Source organism: Electrona antarctica (assembly GCF_951216825.1).
Source record: "Electrona antarctica genome assembly, chromosome: 11".
In the NCBI taxonomy this organism is placed as follows: Eukaryota; Metazoa; Chordata; class Actinopteri; order Myctophiformes; family Myctophidae; genus Electrona; species Electrona antarctica.
In genome coordinates this window covers 28,408,456-28,424,581 of record NC_136792.1, presented here as the reverse complement: position 1 = coordinate 28,424,581, position 16,126 = coordinate 28,408,456, and the positions used below count along the sequence as shown (strand labels likewise).

Below are 16,126 nucleotides of genomic sequence, written 5' to 3'. Positions count from 1 at the left end.
TGCAGGGAGACGAGAGCTGTCCTCTTTGGACATTTATAGCGCACGTGAGCAGCGGCAGAGCGTCCTGTTGTGCAGTGCTCCCTTTAACACGGGATCAGATCGAGGCAGCTGCAGGCAGATGTTTGGCAATGCGTCTCTCGTTGTCGATCCCATTTGATTTGACATATGTATGCCAGCCATTCCGGCGTCGTATCTTCGCGGGGTAATACACTTTAGAGGCAAATATGCGTTTGGCTTACTCTTTTTAAAGTTGCGAAAGAAGCATACGGCGATACAGCATGTCAGAGCACATAAGCTCCCGGCCGCCCAACAGGAGCCACGTTTCCACGGCATCATACGAGGAGACAGACCGACTGGAGATGGATACGCAGATCCGATACCGGCTGGTGCTGCTCGGGTTGTGCGTAACCATAGCCGCTGCTACGTTTGCCGGAGGTGTATATTCACTTCTCTCTCTTTTAAGGATGAGGAGAAAGACCTCATTGTGTCTCATCGTGGTTTCTATGTCAGTAGACGACATACTCAGTGTGGTCCCTCTCTCCATCTTTACGCTACTTCAGTGGGAAGGAGATGGGGAGAGAGTGTCGGAGTCGCTGTGCACTTTGTCGGGACTTCTCTATGTGTTTCTGGGTGTTTCTTGCAATATGAAATCATGCCTTATAGCAGCGTACACGTTTTATGTCACGAAAAGATGTGGAGAGCTCCGGTCTGTCCGACGGCCATATAACATGATGTGGGCAATAGGTGCTGTGTGGGCTGTCAGCCTGGCCGTTAGTATGTTACCGGTATGCGGATGGGGCCGTTTTACGCCGACCTCTCTCGGCTGTTTCCCCAAAAGCGACAGTTTTTATATCCTTCTGCTTTTCGCTTTATACTCCATGTGTGTCTGTGGGCTACTGGTCTTCTTTATTCCTCTCACATATCAGCTATTATGCTCCAGGGAGCCTCAGAAGACGTTGTTCCCAAGCTATTTGGAGATAGCAAGGAGGCTCAGTGGCTCTGCAACGCTCTGTGACCTCCCGTCTCTTTCTCGGGATAGCCCAAACAAAACGTTCTGTTCCTATTACGAGCTGAGCCCGAACTCTTTAGGGATCGGCCGGGAGCGAGCTGGGGTCAAAGTGGATACCTGTCAGACTCCAGCCTCTTTCAGTGGTCTGGTGGACACAGCTATTGGGGACATCCCAGTGGCGTTTGCGCAAAAGCGCTTCTCCATGATTGTGGCAGTTCTTCGAGTTGTTCTTTGGATGCCAATAATGGTAAGCATGTCATGCAGCCCATGTCAAATAATAAAGCCACAATTAATGTAATGTAGGCCTATAGCCCTATAAAATCCAAAACATTCATAATAGACATAATAGTCTACTGAACCCAGACATGGTGATTAGGCCTAGTATAAACTTTTATGATAGAAATATTATCTATAGGCCTAATTAAATTCAGCTTGGTTGCTAAAAGTTGCATGTTGAGCAATTTGATAAATTAGCATAATATGTGACGATACCATTAACAACCTGTATAAGGCAAAACAAAAATCAAAATGTCATCATTCTTTAAGTATTTTATCAAGGTATAGCTCGCACAAGGGAGTGCAACGAACCATGTACAACCCAGATTCGGCACAAACAAGGGACTAAATTATTTTCGCTCCTATGCCACCAAAATGTGGAACGCCCTACCAACAGTCATTAAGACATGCAAATCCCTTGACTCCTTCAAAATCGCTCTCAAAGGGGACGTACGGACGGCTGCAATTCGAAACTGGCCCCCATCTGAATCCCCCACCGCCCCCAGCGCCCCACCGCCCCCCCCCCCCCTTTCTTTTTCCCCTCACTGTATATGTCTCTTTTCCCTTTTTACCTCTATGATGAATTCCTGTTCTGTTCTTTGACTATATAGAAGTGTCTATTTGTACGTCTCTAAATGTTTTGATGAATTGAACATGGTGGACCCTCTTGTAAACAAGTGTAATGCTTAATTGGGTCGTCCACTCACAGTTAACAGTCTTTGTATTGAGTTTGTGCTTGAAATGTACTGTAATTCTGCAAACTGTTAATACATATTTCAACCAATCAATCAATCAAAACAACTCCAACCAGTCTCACCGGGTGCGCGGTCGCAGGAGATTATAAAATGTGACACTTCCGGTGTCTCAAGCAGACAACGCTGATGAAGGCTTGAACGCCGAAACGCATTCGTTGCTGCTGCTCTGTAGCATACCATGCCAACATTTAATTAAATTAAAAGTGCCTTAAAACGTGAGTTCCATGGGTGCTGGTTTTCTCTTTTAGAGATTTGTCTGTAAAATCCATCTTTAAGTAGCATATGACGTGTCAAACTAGGGGGTTTTCATGATTCTGAATCCATTCCAAGTATTAGTTTTGCACAAAAAACACTCCTTGGGCAAAAAGCGGCTGTCATCACAAATGTGATGAGGTCAGCACATTTGGGCTATGGCTATGGACAATTTCAGCCCAAGGAGTGTTTTTTGTGCAAAACTAATGCTTGGAATGGATTCAGAATCATGAAACCCCCCTGTTTGACACGTCACATTCTACTTAAAGTATAGTAGTAGTGTTTTTTGCCTTATACAGGTTGTTAATGGTATGGTCACATATTATGCTTATAATTACTAAAATTTCTCAACGTGCAACTTTTAGCAACAAAGCTTAATCTCATTTGCTAAGCCTATAGATGACAAATCATAAACGTTTATACTAAACAACATTTCTGGGTCTAACATGGGACTTATTGCCGGGGGCAATCTTATCATAGTTATCTCACCATCAATGAATTTAAAAAGTAACATGAATTAAAGGGATATGGTTTGTCTACAACCAAATAGGCTATGTCCCAGAGAATAACCATGATCTGAACATTTTGTGAACCCCTTTAAGTCTAATGCCAGCAGTGTGATGATTGCTCAGTTACGGGCTATAGTCTAATTTTTCTTATACTTTCTGTTTTCCTTATAGCGCTTTCCCCTCATATTTTTGGTCTGATTTAGGCCTATAATTTAACCAGTGCAATTTAACTTGGAGACTTGGAGATGGATCTCATCTGTAAATGAGTACAATTATTTATTGTTTCATGTGTAACCTTCCCAGACGTCCGTGCTGGTACGTCTGGCTGTGAATGCTCGCAGCTCAACCGTAGAGACGCTAAGCTTCTTTCTCACCTTGCTTGGACCTGCCGCCACTCCTCTGTTTGTCCTCTCTGAGCGCTGGATCCATATGCCTTGTGGCTGCTTTATCAACTGCAAAAGGGATCCGACGGAGCAACGTTCAGGTAGAGTCTAGACTCTAGAGTCACTACAGTGCGGCCAATACAAAGCTATTGCTCTTGATATTGAGCTATCAATAGCTATTGATCATCTTCTTTACCATGACAGTGCTTCTCAAACTTTTTCATGGCAATGTATGCATGTGTATTTGACCGCAGACCCCCATCTGAAATTATTTGGTGCCAGGGACACAAATTGAAACATAAGATTTGTGTTTCAATTTCATTATGTTTCAAAAATAGGCTATTCCAAATGTTACACATTATTTCAAGATTTCTTAAAAATAACTGAACTGCAAGCGGTTGTTGCAGGATCTGTAGATATGCTCAGAAAACATAATATATACAAATGAGGCAAGACAAGAATTCAGACTTCAAAAGTATGAGTGATTTTTACTTGAGTAAGGAGCTGAAACTTACATGACCTGTCAATGTAATGGAAACCCAGTCTAGCTCACAGAGCACAACACTGCTGTCCCCCAAATACCCCACAGCTGTAGGTAAGAATCAACAAGAAATACAACCCCAGAGTACATCCCCATCCCCTGTAACCTATAGGATCAATAGATAAGACAAAATGACACCATGCATCTGGCACAAAACAGATTACGGAGTCAGAACAGTTTACTAGCTAAATGAGGGATAGAAAGTGCTAACTCATGGGGAAGAGTTACTAAAGATTTAAAATATACTTTTATTAGGGATGTTATTAAATGTTTACTTCTCAGAATTTCTTTGACAAAGCTCACATTGTGGCATGTTGTGAGCTTGTAGATCGGCTAAATAGACAATGAAATGATGAAGGTTAAAGTGGTTAAACTGATTTATACTGTTATAACTGTTTATATTGGTAATTTTGTTGGGGACCCTCTGGAACCGCCTCAATGACCCATGGGGGTCCCCGGACCCCACATTGAGAAACCACTACTTTATCCAATGTGAAACATACCTGTGTGATAACTTTTGTTGTTTTAGTTTGAGCAAGAAATTAAGGTATTCACAATTACTTTTTCCACAGAGCTAAAAAGAAGATTTGAGTTCACACTCTCCTTCCAGCAAGGTTATGGGGTGTACAAGTTATCCCATGTCACCAAATCTCATCAGAGCCCATTTGCTGAAAAGCCTTCCTACCACAACCTCTTCAACTGTGACTTCTCTGATAGCCATCTCCATGCGCTGGACAGCGCTGGACTCTCCAGCTTACAGGCTGATTTTGAAATCAGCACCACACACCCGGTGGACAGCTCCTCAAATGCAGACCTGCTAGAAGCAGTGGCTGGTGGTGGAGAGGCCCTTGCAGACTATGATCCACTTCCCCACGAGAGCCACGGAGAGTTCGATGCCGGTTTCCACTGTGTTCCGTTGTTACCATCTTTCTCTGGTCACCCATCTGACCAGAATGACGATATCAACGACATGTCATCAGTATTCGACGGGCCGGAGAGGAGGCTGTCACATGAGGAGTGTCGGGAAATTGAGCTGACAGACTGGGAGTGGTGTAGAAGTAAATCAGAGAGAACGACTAGACAGGTAGACCACATCAGACACATTAACCTTTCAGTCAACCTATTACTCCAATACTGAGCAGCTACCACAACCAAATTACCAGTTAGTCTTTATGAAGTTTAATGCAGCCTCAGTTGGATTTTTAGTCACTCAATACATTCCAGATACCCACAGCCTAATGCATATTAGGCGGCCTACGGTACTACTATATTCTACACTACTATAAATAGCTTAAAACTAACTGAAGTTTCCATTGTTCTATCTCTGTGTTTACTTTCAATTCAAACGGAAATGAGATGCTGTCTCTCTGATTAGCCACAGGGCAAAGAAACACACAGCTGGCAAGTGAGGACAGGAAACTGATGTCAAATCATTGTGCAAATGAGTTTGTGCATTGATATAACAATCTATATATGGCAGCCACTTATATTGACATAGCATGTCATAATGTGTGTGTGTGTGTGTGTGTGTGTGTGTGTGTGTGTGTGTGTGTGTGTGTGTGTGTGTGTGTGTGTGTGTGTGTGTGTGTGCAGGCGTGTGGGCGTGCAAACAATCAAACTACTAGTAAGCGTGCACGCAGTGCCTTGCCTTTGTTTATGATCGTTGCCCTATTGATTTGATTGTAGATACAGTTCCTCTGCCTCAGCCTCAGGCTATAACCTCTCTGCAGAACAATTACAGCAGCATTTATGAAGCCTTGATGGATTTATCATATTTATTGTATTAGTTATCACAGTCCAAGACCGTTAATTGAGGTGTTAAGAAAACACAAATAGTCATTCAGTGGCAATTGAACTCTCTGAACCTCAGGATTCTCAATGAAAGGACTATCTATTGTGTGTTTGCACAGTTTCAAGGTCCGTCTGTCTGGCGATGATGAATACCCTTTTGAAAAATTACAGAAGTGGAATAGTTCATGTTTAAAGGATCCTGGCTTTTATAAAATGGTGGTACATGTTTAAAGGTGTAGTCATCATATGGGCATACCTAACAATTGATGCCAAAAAAATGGGCAAATTATCATTTCTGTGTGTTTTTATATCAAAAGTCCATAAAATATATTTTTTATTACTTCCTGAAAACGAAAACGTGCTGCGTGATGACGTGTCGAGGCCCACATCAATAAAAGCCAATAAAAATGAAGCTCACCCGTTTAATTCCCCATATGTGCGCATCCGTGCAGCACAGCTGCTATTGATTACAGAAATCCTCCGTTTTTATTCCCATTCAAGATAACATCCAGACAGTGTATTACTCGGTTTCAACTTAATCATCACGCTAAAATATGTATCTGAAAACATTATAGGGTAGAAATAAGCCACATAACAGTAAACTGGTACAGCTGGCCGTCTATCTGATTTGTAAACAAACACACAGCATGCGCTGCTGCGTGTAGCATACTGTAGCTACCGTCCCATCGCCTGAAGGGATGCGACGCTCTGATTGGTTCAGAAACTTCAGACCGGTGTTTCAACTTGAAACCGTTTGAAACTTCAAAATAAAAGTCCACCATTTCCGTTGCACTGCACCTTTAAAGGATTCTGGTAAAGTTGTGTTCCTTAAATGGTAAATTGTGCATTTATATAGCGCTTTTATCCAAAGCGCTTTACATAGATTGTGCATTACATTCACCCATTCACACACACATTAAATCCTCAATCCAATGGTGGAGGAAACTCTGGCCACTCTACCGGCCACTCTACCCCTGAGCCACTGCCGACCCCTAAATAGATAAATATGTGTCTTTTCTTTTTTTCTCTCGTTGTTTTAGAAAGATGGAATGAAAAGTATCTCAAAGTTAAAGATGGAGTGCAACGATTTTTGTATTTCTTCATGTTTTTCATGTGTTTATGAGGTGACAGTAGGCTACTTCATTAGACCCTTTGGTGTGGTTGTTATGTGCAATGATGTCTTCCCTTTGTATTTAGGGTTTCTTCGTGGAGGCTGAAACCTTGACAGTCAAACGTACCAATGAAAAGAACAGTGATATAGTGACATCACAATATCATCCCCCTGTGGGTGTGGCTTCAGTTCAGGTGGATCACCACCCATCACCACCGACCAGGCAAACCAGGCATACTTAATGAACTGGTGGGTGTGTCCACATACAAATGACATTTTAACAAATACTGTCAATTTTTTTTAAAAACATCTTGCTCCTTATACCTGATGGTCATGTTTTAGGGTGGAAAAAATCACGGCCCTCCATCTTTAAATTAGCATGCAGCATTTTACTGCGCAATATACTTGGTAATGTCTTCATACCAGGTTCTGATTTGTAAAGGTCTTCAATAGCTGCCGATTCAAAGCTCAACACAGGTCAGCAATACAATTCAAGTTAATTTGTTGATCCATGTTGCGTGTTAATTACCGTATTCAACAAACAAAGAGGTAGGAGCGCACAACAATAATGGGGAGGTGCTGACCATGGGAGATAAACTTGAACAGAAAAAAGGAAAGGTCGCACAACTCGTAGTCATGATGCAAATACTTTATTTTATGATGACCAACGTTTCGACAAAATATGCCTTCTTCTGGGTATTCATGCCTATAGCTATAGCTCTGTCTGCAAAATCTACCACATGATAAAATATACTACTATACTATAACTCTTTTGTGCTCTAAATAGATCAAATTAGTCTTTGATCTACGTTGGGCATTGTGCCCCAATTAACTGAATTGGAATTGTCAAATGATGCCACAATTGGAATGGCTTCACGTAGAACAGATCCTGTGATGGAAGATTACAGATGTAGAGGAAGAAAGAGACTCACTGAGCTCCACAGCAGAGCAAGAGCATTTCCTAGAAACAAGAAATGTTTTGCGAGTTTCTGAACAATATCATTGTGCGATTGTGGTGAACTCAAAACAAACTAGGTCACAAGCAGTGGCAGCTGCCTGTATGAACACTTTCACACATCATGTACAGTGAGTGCACACATGTAAGTGAAAGGTGATAGCCTGAGGCTAAGGCAGAGGAACTGTATCTACAATCAAATCAATAGACCAACGATCATAAATAGAGGCAAGGCACTGCATGCACGCATACTTGCTTGCTTGCACACACGCACGCACGCATGCACACACACACACACACACACACACACACACACACACACACACACACACACACACACACACACACACACACACACACACACACACACACACACACACACACACACCTGGACACAATTAACATGTGATGTACTCAATGATGTACTCAATGATGTACTCAATGATGCATCTACTTGCATCTGCAAGTAGATGTTAGTACTCAATTTGCTTCATGAATAAGTCAGAGATGCTGCTGGGTTGTTTGCATGTGATGCATGCGTAAGTGTGTGTGTGTGTGTGTGTGTGTGCGTGTGTGCGTGCATGCGTGCGTGCGTGCGTGCGTGTGTGACTGCGTGCATGACTGCATGCATGCGTGTCCTACGTGTCTTATACCTCATAGGCATCAGCTTGGTGATTTATAGAGTGCAACTACAATTTGTGTGGACACACACACACACACACACACACACACACACACACACATTAGACAGCAGATAAAAATCCAAGGCTAGATTGTGTGGGATTTATAGTCCTTCCTGCAGTGTTGTGTTCCTGATTAACAGGCTAGATGTCATTACCCAGCATCCTCCCTGCCTGCTGCCAGCACATCTGACCTCAGCATGCACGAGGACAGGTGGAGTTAGGCCTTAAGACATCTTTAGCCTCTGTGTGACATATACACTATATTCTTAACCACATGAACCCCAGCCTTTCCTTGGCATTCTGTGCATGTCAAAAAAGTAAAAGTCTGGCAATCAAAATGTACTTGAGTAAAGTGCAATATTCTTCTCTGAGATAAAGTGGAGTTGAAGTATTGAAATTGGAAATACTCAAAATTGTAGTACCAAGTACAGTACTTTCTACCACTGGTCAAAATAGATGTCATTCAAATCTCATTTGAATAATTGAGTCAAAACTGCTTGGTTACATTATGGATGTTTGAATTTGGTTTGTTAACCATTTCCAGGGACATTTTTTTTAATCTATCAAAATGTGTTTATTATATAATATTTCAAGCAAGCAAGTTGATTCTTATGACATGTTGAACTGAATGGAATCTGGTACATATACTTATATGGTCAGCAGAATGAAAGGTATACTCATAGTCCATGAGCTAAACGGACAAACGGTATGGTCTTTTAAACATACGATACATATTAATACAGAGGGATGGACCTTTGTCTCTCTTCTAAAAGTACAGGTGTGATTTCCCATTGGTTTATTATCACCATTTATTGAAATTCCAGTTCTTAAAGTAGAATATTCCAGAATTTTGCAACTACTGTATCAGCATGGTAAAATCTGGGGGAATCAATATACGCTGTAGTGCTGATAGCTTGTATGTGAGTATAGGTCTACTGTATAGAATAGTTAATGGAGCATGGTGAATACAATAATGTGATCTTGCTGAAAGAGTTACCCTGGTAAAAAAAGAATAATTATATAAGTATAGGTTATCTCTAATAAACAAGAGCCAAAGAAATGTGTTTTCTCAACCGTTTCGGACGCGGGGCGGCTCGCCGGAATCGGGGTGGCACCCTGGGTGCGTTCCTGTGGGTCTGGAACCCCCCCCGGGGACCCCCACACGGAGTTGCACATCTTACTTCACACGGGTGTGATTTTTATATAATTTACACAGGCACCCTTACTCCATTTGCACTTCCTGCTATCATATTGATAAGATCTGGGAGTGTGCTCTACACTTTTGAGGCAGACGGAGAATAAGAGGCCTTGTATGTCCAACCTGTGACTTTTCAGGAAATGGAAAAAGAACTTTGAATCCTATATAGTTATTTAGTCACAAGCTCTTCAAAATGGGATCCCTATTTTGAACATTTTCAAAACCTTTCAAAAATAGTGAAAATACCAACCATAAATTGAGACTGAAAGAACATGATTATATCCCATTCCACTATGTTAGGCTACTGATAAATTGGCAACCAATACCATTGTAAGATTGGTGGCGCTCATCATCTTCCCATAATGATGATGCTTCTACCATCACCTGATGTTTCAATATAATTTACTGGCATACATCTAGGTGAAGAATATAGCAACTTTGGTGGATGGTGAATTAATGTCAATGAAAACAATGTAATGAAATGGATTTTGTAAAGGAAAAATGGCTGGCCAACAGTGAGCCCATGCAGGAGAATGATGTTTTTAACATAACATTGAAAACCCTTTTTGAAATGTGCTTTATATTTTTACTCCTACCGTAGCCTTCCAAAGACCAGAACCACACATTGTTATAGTTATAGAGCGTCGCAGTCCCGCCTCCTACCCTGGACCAGGAAATGAAACCCAATGCATTTTTCCCATAGACATTTCTTAAAGTATTTATTTAAAGACGGTTACGCCGCGGACAAAGCCAACTCGAGTCGTGACAACTCATGACAACACAAACAATATTTTGGACCAAACAAATAATTACAAAGAAGAAAAACAACAAAAAAATGTCTATGAGGAAAATGAACGGAGAATCATTTCCTGGTCCAGGGTAGGAGGCGGGACTGCGACGCTCTATAGCAGTCTAGCATTAGCAGAGATTTCCCCTGTCTTCAAACATTTTGTGTGTAAGTGTATGCAATGTATAATTTATTAGTTCTTAGCAGTGGCAGAAAGCCAGCACCGGGCCCCAATGCAGGATGTTCATAAATAGAAAGATGATTACTAGGGGGCACGGTGGCACAGTCGGTAGTGCTGTCGCCTCACAGCTATAGAAGGTCCTGGGTTTGATTCCCGCTGGGGACGCTGTGGGCGCTGGGGGCGTGTTCCCTCCTCCGCGTCATCAGTGCCCATACCCGAGGTGGGGTTGGTGAAAGGTCCTTTCTGTGTGGAGTTTGCATGTTCTCCCCGTGTCCCCTAGGGTAGGTACCCTCACAAAAACATGCAGTAGTCCTGGTCTCTAAACTACCTCCCCTGGCCAGCCGGGGCGCCTGATGGAGGGGAAAGGAACTGGTCGGAATAACGTGTTCCTTCCACACGCTACGTCTGGCCAGGGAAATTCCCCCGTCAGGTGAAAAGAAGCAGCTTGGACTCCTCATGCATAGAAGGAGGCATGAGGTCAGTCCGCTGCCCCCCCCAGGTTGGCAGAGGAAGTGTAGTGCCCAGGATTACATTAGATAATTGGCACTTGGTGAAAAAACTGGGTTGCAAAATTGTGGGATAAAAATTATAAAAAAAGAAAGATGATTACTAATAGCGATAGGTGCATTTCTAGTCTTTTGACACACAGGAATACAGGCAATTAAGAGGCTCTGTCCCATATTAAGCTCCTCGATGATTGGATGTGAAAGTTGGGAGCGCATGCCAGCTTGGATCTATAGCCCAATTTGCACCCTAGGCAGGCTTTCTCTAACGGACAGCAACCCCCCCCCCATTTGACCCCCCTTTGCCCCCAAAGATTTCTCACCTTCTTTCCTCTAACCTGCAGCCTTATTTGGTAGCATTTCATAGTGTGTGTGACTGACTGGTTTTACTAATTGCAATTGTTGCAATATGGTAGAGGTTCTGCAACAGCCGTCCCTCCCTCTTCTGCCGCAGCACAGCCAGGCGAGGGGACAGACAGATATCACAAGTTTAATTCACCCATGCACACAGTGATGTGATTTGCAAACCAGTGATAGAATACAGATCGTGCAAGTGTCATCATTCATTTCAGAATACTAAACCAGCCTCAAGAGGGCGCTTAGCCCTGTAACACCCAGCGTTGCAATAATACAACATATTTTAATTAATTCATTAATTATTATTTTTTCTGTTCTTTTTTCACCTAAACGTCATCAATGATGTTCATTGCAATGCCATTGCAATGCCATTGGTCATGATATTTGCATATAAATACCCCCCACAGAGGCTGAAATTCACACAAATTAAAAATCTCTGGACTGCAATTTTGAACATATGACCTTTGACCTTTAACCCTGATAAAAGTAAGTAAAATAACTGTAATCATATATATATATATATATAATAATATAATGTTCATTAGAATGTCTAGAACTTTTTTTTCTTTTTTTAATTGTGAAAGATATCCCCCAAATGTAAATTATTAATGTATTATTATTATTTTAATAATTATTATAAATGTGCATAAAATTCTTTTACATAATCTGTCTTGGAAGAGCCACCCATCGACTAATCTAATATACGGCAACCTTCCACGTGTTGTTTTTATTTTGTTACTACCTCTGCCCATGTAAAGTGTCTTTGGGTACTCAGAAAAGCGCTATATAAGTTTGAGGTATTATTATTATTATTACGTGGGTAGTTAAGTGGGTAGTCCTAAAGCTAAGGTATAGGTCCCAAACTTGAATTCATATTGAGCTGTTGGGTGTGTCCATATACTTTAAATACACCGTATTTTATTCTTTTCAGACAGGCCTGAGATTATCTGACTGTCCGTTTGTTTGTATACGTCTGAACTAATCTCAGGTACTGCTGTGCTGATCAGCAGGAAACTTTGAACACACACTCCCAGTAGTCCACCGCAATTCCACGCACGCACGCACGCACGCACGCACGCACGCACGCACGCACGCACGCACGCACGCAAGCACACACACACACACACACACACACACACACACACACACACACACACACACACACACACACACACACACACACACACACACACACACACACACACACACACCCTGCAGTGTTTGTGTACTATACTGTATATACAGTGTATGACATTCGTTATATTAAGTTTGTCACAATGATTGTTTTATATGCCCTGCAGCGGTCAACAGGTGGTCTGTCCATTCCCCTGTATGCCTTCCAGGGCACAGTGTCTCTGCATTCGCCCACAGGGAAGACACTCTCTCTTTCCACCTATGAGGTCAGCAGTGATGGACTCAAAATATCTCCCAACTATGCCAGAAAGGTAAGCGCAAACTTAATCTTCTGGAAAAAATGTGGTTTCAATGAACTTTCAATTTAATCACTGCAGTAAGTTGAGGCTTTTGGCATGAGAAGGAACGGGGACAGTTCAGAAACCCGTCTACAAGTGGCATCACCAGTAGGCAGGTTTGCTCATTTTGTAACACTTTACTTATAATATAACCACACATAATGGATTCTAATTGTATTATAAGGCCTATAAGGCTTCATAACTCTCATTATAAATGTTTATAATTATGCATAACAATTATGCATAAGAACTTACAGAATTTTGTATTCAGTTTGTAAAATGGCTACAGTTCAAAGGGAAGTACAGGTCAATACAGAAACTGCTACTGTAACCAGGAAAAGCACTAAGACTTGTTTACATCAGGGTCCTACATTTTCAATTAATCAGAACATTTAAGTAAGTAAGTCAGGTTTATTGTCAGTATCAGCCAGGGTGCAGGAGTCTATCTCCGCTACCCGGACACATCAGAACATTTAAAAATATACAAATACAGTATACACTTCTATGAAGAAAAGGAAATCATCAAAGTTAAAGAAAGTTAAAAAGGGAGTAAAACGTGTAAAAATGTGGTGGGGACATTAACTTTTTAACAGGGGCCAGTTTTGAATTGCAGCCACTCGTAACTTCGTAAGTGCTCTTTGAGAGCAGTTTTGAAGGAGTTTAGGGATTCACATTTCTTAATGTCCGTTGGTAGGGCGTTCCACATTTTAGTGGCATAGGAGCGAAATTAATTTAACCCCTTGTTTGAGCCAAATCTGGGTTGCACGTGGTTTATTGAACTCCCTCTGGTGTTGTGATTGTGGACTTCGTTGACATTAAGTGGTCCTACTTAATACATACATATTACCAAAAATATAAGGTAATGTCAAAAAGAAATGGTGTAGCTATACTTCTGCCGACCCTCACCATAAAAATATGTTTAAAGTATATGCATTTATATGTATTGTATTTAATACATTGTACCTATGCAAATGTGTTCTGGCATATATAACTACATACTATTTCTATTCAAACTTATGACAGCCCTATGAGTGAAATGATTGCTCAGAATGTCAAATAACTAACCCTGTACAACATTATGGCAAATGAAAAGAAAGCTATTATTGTTATGATATTATGTTACAATTTTAAGGACATTTTTAATACATTTTTAATAGCAGACGCTTTGGCGGGTAAATACAGCTGAAGGCATTAACATTCGTTACAGGTGTGTTTCATTTAGGCGTGTGCCAGCATTGACAGCTCATTAACAGTTAAACACATTTATTGCCCAGGGTTATTTAATCCATTAATAAAATGTGCCCAGCGATATATATAAACACAGAGCACTTTTACCGACGGACCGGATGTTGTTCCGGATGTGGCTGTAGCAGCTACAGTAAGTGTAGCCAAACCACTCTAGAGGCGATCGACAACAACGGGAGGTAAGATTAAATCTAACGCGACTAGCGACTGGACAGCGGAGGGCCTAACACATAACCTTTTTTTCTAATTAGGCGGGATGATTTAGATTGCGAGTTATTAATGTTTTAAGATTTTCGTTGTCGTCGTCAAAACACTGCGTTAATGTGTCATAATGTCTGCTGTGAAAAGTGTCCATGTGCATGCTGTGACATTACGTTGTCTGTTAACCACTGGAACCCTGGCGTCCCTATTCCAGAGCGAACATTCTGTAAAAATAGCCGATCTACATACACGCTCACAACAGGTTGCGTTGCGATGTGAGCTTACCGGTAGCTTGTAGCTTGTATTTGGTGGGGCGGCAAAAAATAGTATAGTATAGACCCCTGTCTGTGGGTTTAAGTGGTTAAAATGTAATTTATTGTCACAGAAATATTTTTATTTCATAACCGTCCTGTCCTCCTCTCTGAAGGTGGAAGTGTACCGATCCAAGTCAGTGGGCCATGAGCCTAGTGCGGACGACGCTGCATCAGGATCCCAGACAGTGAATGTGAGCACTGGAGAAGAAGACATGGAGATGTCGATCGGGATAGGTGGCAGGGTGGGGGACACCAACGTGAAGATCCATCTGGAGGTTCTGGAAATCTGTGACAACGAGGAGGCCATGGACAGTGTCTCCATCATATCCAACATCAGCCAGTCATCCACCCATGCCCGCTCCCCGTCACTGCGCTACTCGCGCAGGGAGAACCGCTTTGTCTCTTGTGATCTGGACGAGACAGCCTCCTACTCGCTTCTCATTCCCAGTGGTGGCAACCCCGACTCGGACAGCATCAACATGAGCATCCCCGACACGGTGGAGGCCCACCGGCAGAACAGCCGGCGTAAGAACCAGGAGTCTTCCGGATATCGAGAGGAGATACAGTTGCTCAACGAGGCCTACAGGAAGCAGGCTGGAAATGGGGAGGAATGACACTCATATAGAAAGAACTGAAATGTGACACAGTCACACACACACACACACACACACACACACACACACACACACACACACACACACACACACACACACACACACACACACACACACACACTGCTTACTTTTGCTTATGACAGTCCATCGATGTCGATGATGACATTGCTCCAAATATAGTTTATGAGATGATTATTGTTGTGTCTGTCGTCTGTGCATAGCCAGGTGCTGTTCAGACCGATGCGTGATCCGCAGGCTTTGTCACAGGAGGGGCAGGGGAAGGCAGCAGTGGTGGTCGGTGGACCTTTGGCACGTTGGTGCCTTTGTGCACGCCGCTGTACTCTGTGAGCTTCTCCTGAAGATGAGTGATTCCCTGGTGACTCACTCACTCACTCACTCACTCACTCACTCACTCACTCACGCACTCACTCACTCATTCACACGCGCACACACACGCGCACACACACATAAACATAAAGAGACTAAAGAGACCCGAGGCAGAGAAAATAGAATTGAAGATTAGTGTATCCATGATGTATTCCTGATTAGATTTGCACCAGTCCATTTGTAACCATCACCGCATGTAGGAGGAAGAGAGAGAGAAATTCACTTTGAGATGTAGGAGGAGTAGCCAGGGTCTCATTCATCACAGACACGGATTGCAAACTGCGTCATTCGTGATTCTAAAAAGGAGAGCGCCAGGGTCAAGTGCCTGAGTCATCCTGCCACGTCTGTGTACTTGTGTGTCTGTGTGCTTAGCTTGCAAAAGCAGCATCATCTATATCAGGGGTTCTCAACCCGTGGGTCGCGACCCCTCGGGGGGTCGCCAAATTATTTTAGGGGGTCCCCAAATTTTTTTTTCACGATTTTTCAAAAATAGCAGACCTACAAGCTCGTAGCGCGCCACTCGGTGGCGCGCTATGAGCTTGTAGATCTGCTATTTTTAAATAGCTAAATTATAACAATGCTTAAAACACCAAAAGGGGTTC

The 16,126-nt window shown here is 42.3% G+C and overlaps 1 protein-coding gene across 1 annotated transcript; it reads left to right on the top strand.

Moving 5' to 3' along the window:
- Window positions 1–278: 278 nt before the first annotated feature.
- On the top strand, window positions 279–15,137 carry LOC306931902 (putative G-protein coupled receptor 149; the record flags this gene model as incomplete). Its single annotated transcript, XM_079513573.1, has 5 exons — window positions 279–1,256; window positions 3,105–3,285; window positions 4,298–4,809; window positions 12,593–12,736; window positions 14,637–15,137. The coding sequence occupies 5 exons, from the start codon at window positions 279–281 to the stop codon at window positions 15,135–15,137; spliced, it is 2,316 nt and encodes a 771-aa protein (XP_079369699.1).
- Window positions 15,138–16,126: the final 989 nt, after the last annotated feature.